At 44.4% G+C, this 2,461-nt stretch overlaps 1 protein-coding gene across 1 annotated transcript; it reads right to left on the bottom strand.

Moving 5' to 3' along the window:
- Positions 1-447: 447 nt before the first annotated feature.
- LOC135714073 (uncharacterized) lies at positions 448-1,236 on the bottom strand. Its single transcript, XM_065237345.1, has one exon. It carries the CDS (start codon positions 1,234-1,236, stop codon positions 448-450), a length of 789 nt encoding a protein of 262 aa, XP_065093417.1.
- Positions 1,237-2,461: the final 1,225 nt, after the last annotated feature.

Below are 2,461 nucleotides of genomic sequence, written 5' to 3'. Positions count from 1 at the left end.
GTACTTGCCTGACATAGCAAGTTGGAAGACCCCCGATCCACATCTAAGCTCAGGGCCGGGACGACATTGATGTACGCTGGTAGGAATCGGCACGACTGAGTTAGAGGAACCGAGGACTTCCCAAGTGCTTTCTACGGTGCGTCCCGGTTGAAAATACTCATCGTTCGTTCCTGCGATGCGTCTATTTGTCCGAAGTGCAGCATCATGGTCCGGACATCTAATGATAACCTGGGTGCGGAAAAACTCGTCACGCAACGAAAAGCTCGAATCAAAACAGTACTTGCCTGTGCAAGCATGGTGGAAGACTCCCTTTCCACCACCAACCACAGCACCGAGACGGCTGTGATGAACGGAGGCTGCGATATGCCGGACTGGGTTGGGGCGATTGGGAGCTTCCATCAGGCTTTCTACGGTGCGTCTCGGTTGAATTTCTGGAAGTGTAAGCTGTCACTCCATAGGGGCAGCATTCGTCAATTGGGTGATTTTCAAGCTTCGTGAATCTTCGAACTCACGGAACTGGATACTCTCAGGCCAAGAGTCGCAAGAAAGTGCCAGGTCACGCAGTTCTTTCTTGACGCCAATTTTGAACGATACGAAGTTCAGCGTTGTTGGATCTCTACCTTTGGGTACCAGTTTGGCCACCATTGGTGTTTCACTAGGGTCCAGTGCCAGACAGTCACGAACGAGTGACGCAATATCTTCGTTCGTGGTACTGGGGTGAAACGCCGATAAATATACCCACACCTTATCCGCATTTTGGTTAACTGTTTTAATCGACTCACTGGGTGGTTCCGTGCCGCTGAGAATCGGTTTATCGTTCGAGTTAATCGAGGTCCGACGACGCTTTGGGGTGTTACGATTAGAGTTGAGACGATCCGATCTAGGCCAAGACAATGTCGATGTCGAAGCGGATGGTAGTTTCGAGTCTACTTTGGCCGCTAGGGCGGCCACTCCCGAACTCAATTTATCAATGTCCGCCTTCATCGAATCGACAGCTTCCGGTATTAAAGAGCTCTGCGCGCTGTCCCGGCTGACGATGTTGCGGAAATGACCGTTAGTGAAAAGCTCGGAACAGTGATCGCACATCCAGAACACGTTTTTCAAGTACAGTCCCAGCTGGTCAAGAAGCTCCAGTTCAACCTTGGCGCAAATGATGTGAAAAGTATCACCGCAGAATCCACGACAAAAAATGCGTTCCTTTTCGGAAACGGTCTTCTGGCACTTTTTACAAGCCATGGTCGAAAATTTCTGGCCGATGGTGTAAGTACTACAGCTATGCAAATGCGCCGAAGGGTAGGCAAAGGAAAGCTCGAAGTACACTGGGTTCAGCTATTGCCAGAATTATTTCAATTGGCGCGTCGCAAAGCACTTGAAGATTGCGCTATTCACCAGCAGATGGCGCTTCAGACGAAAAACGTGACGGTAGTAAAGCAGTACAATTAAAACAAAACACCACGAATGACCAAAACACTTTTCAGAAATAATACCACTCAAGCACAAAAAAACTAGTTTCACACGCACGATTTCACTGCACAGGGTACTAATAAAGGACGGGATCACTAAACTGTGAATTTACGAATATATTTCGAACGAAAACAAGCAAAATGTTTACAAACAGTGGACAAAGCATTCGCGGAGCTGTGTACACGGAGAGTATCAAGTTTCATCAGTATGTCGCTTGGTTCGAGATCAAGAGTACATTGCTCTCCACGCCTTGTGTTCTCAATCCCTACCCTGCCATCCATTTGTTACAACTTGTTACCCCAAATCCCGAGATAGCCGCGAGTAATCGGCCTCCGATTTATTATCGTTAGTTTTAAGTAATTTCGTTATCTAAACAATGAATATCGGCTCCGCAAAGCTACCAAAAATAAGCCTGGAAAAATAAACGCATTATTTAAAAAAAAAATACACTTTCACGTATTTTTACACGCAAACCAAACTGTAACAGTTTCATCTCATATCATCCTCCGCAGTGAATGGTATAAGTTGACCTTGTAGGTATAAGTTGTAATGATGTTTTATCTTTTTTATTTCGTGTTCCGTTTACGCTTTCGATTATACCGGCAAAGCATTTTATTGATAACATTGTAGAACGACGCACACACTTGTCACGATTCTCTCCAATTCTCGTTCAGCAGAAAAAGCAAACGAAATAGACCATGTTACAGTCGATATAAATCGATGGAGACGCATGGTAGTCTAGTCGCATAGGAGTATTGAGCGAAATCCCAAAACTTGAAAACGCATTGCTGATTTTTTATATGTTATGTAAAATGCGTAAATTTTCAAAGAAAATATAAAAACATATTGCGCCCTCTGTCTTCAAACCATGAAAACCATCAAATGCAAATACAATCCATGTTTTTCAATACAAAATCCCAATGCTTTAATATAATATTTTTTTCTAAAAATTACCTTTCATTTGTTAGCGGCGCCGGTGGTGTACTGGTAAGCGTAA

Source organism: Ochlerotatus camptorhynchus, unplaced genomic scaffold (assembly GCF_037179485.1).
Source record: "Ochlerotatus camptorhynchus isolate MF236.1 unplaced genomic scaffold, CSIRO-AGI_Acam_v1.1 ptg000604l, whole genome shotgun sequence".
Classification (NCBI taxonomy): Eukaryota; Metazoa; Arthropoda; class Insecta; order Diptera; family Culicidae; genus Ochlerotatus; species Ochlerotatus camptorhynchus.
The sequence above is the reverse complement of the archived record's forward strand: the minus strand, read 5'-3'. Positions and strand labels throughout refer to the sequence as shown.

Coding starts and splice junctions, on each gene's coding strand:
- LOC135714073 (XM_065237345.1), bottom strand. CDS start 1,236: ATGGCTTGTAAAAAGTGCCAGAAGACCGTTTCCGAAAAGGAACGCATT.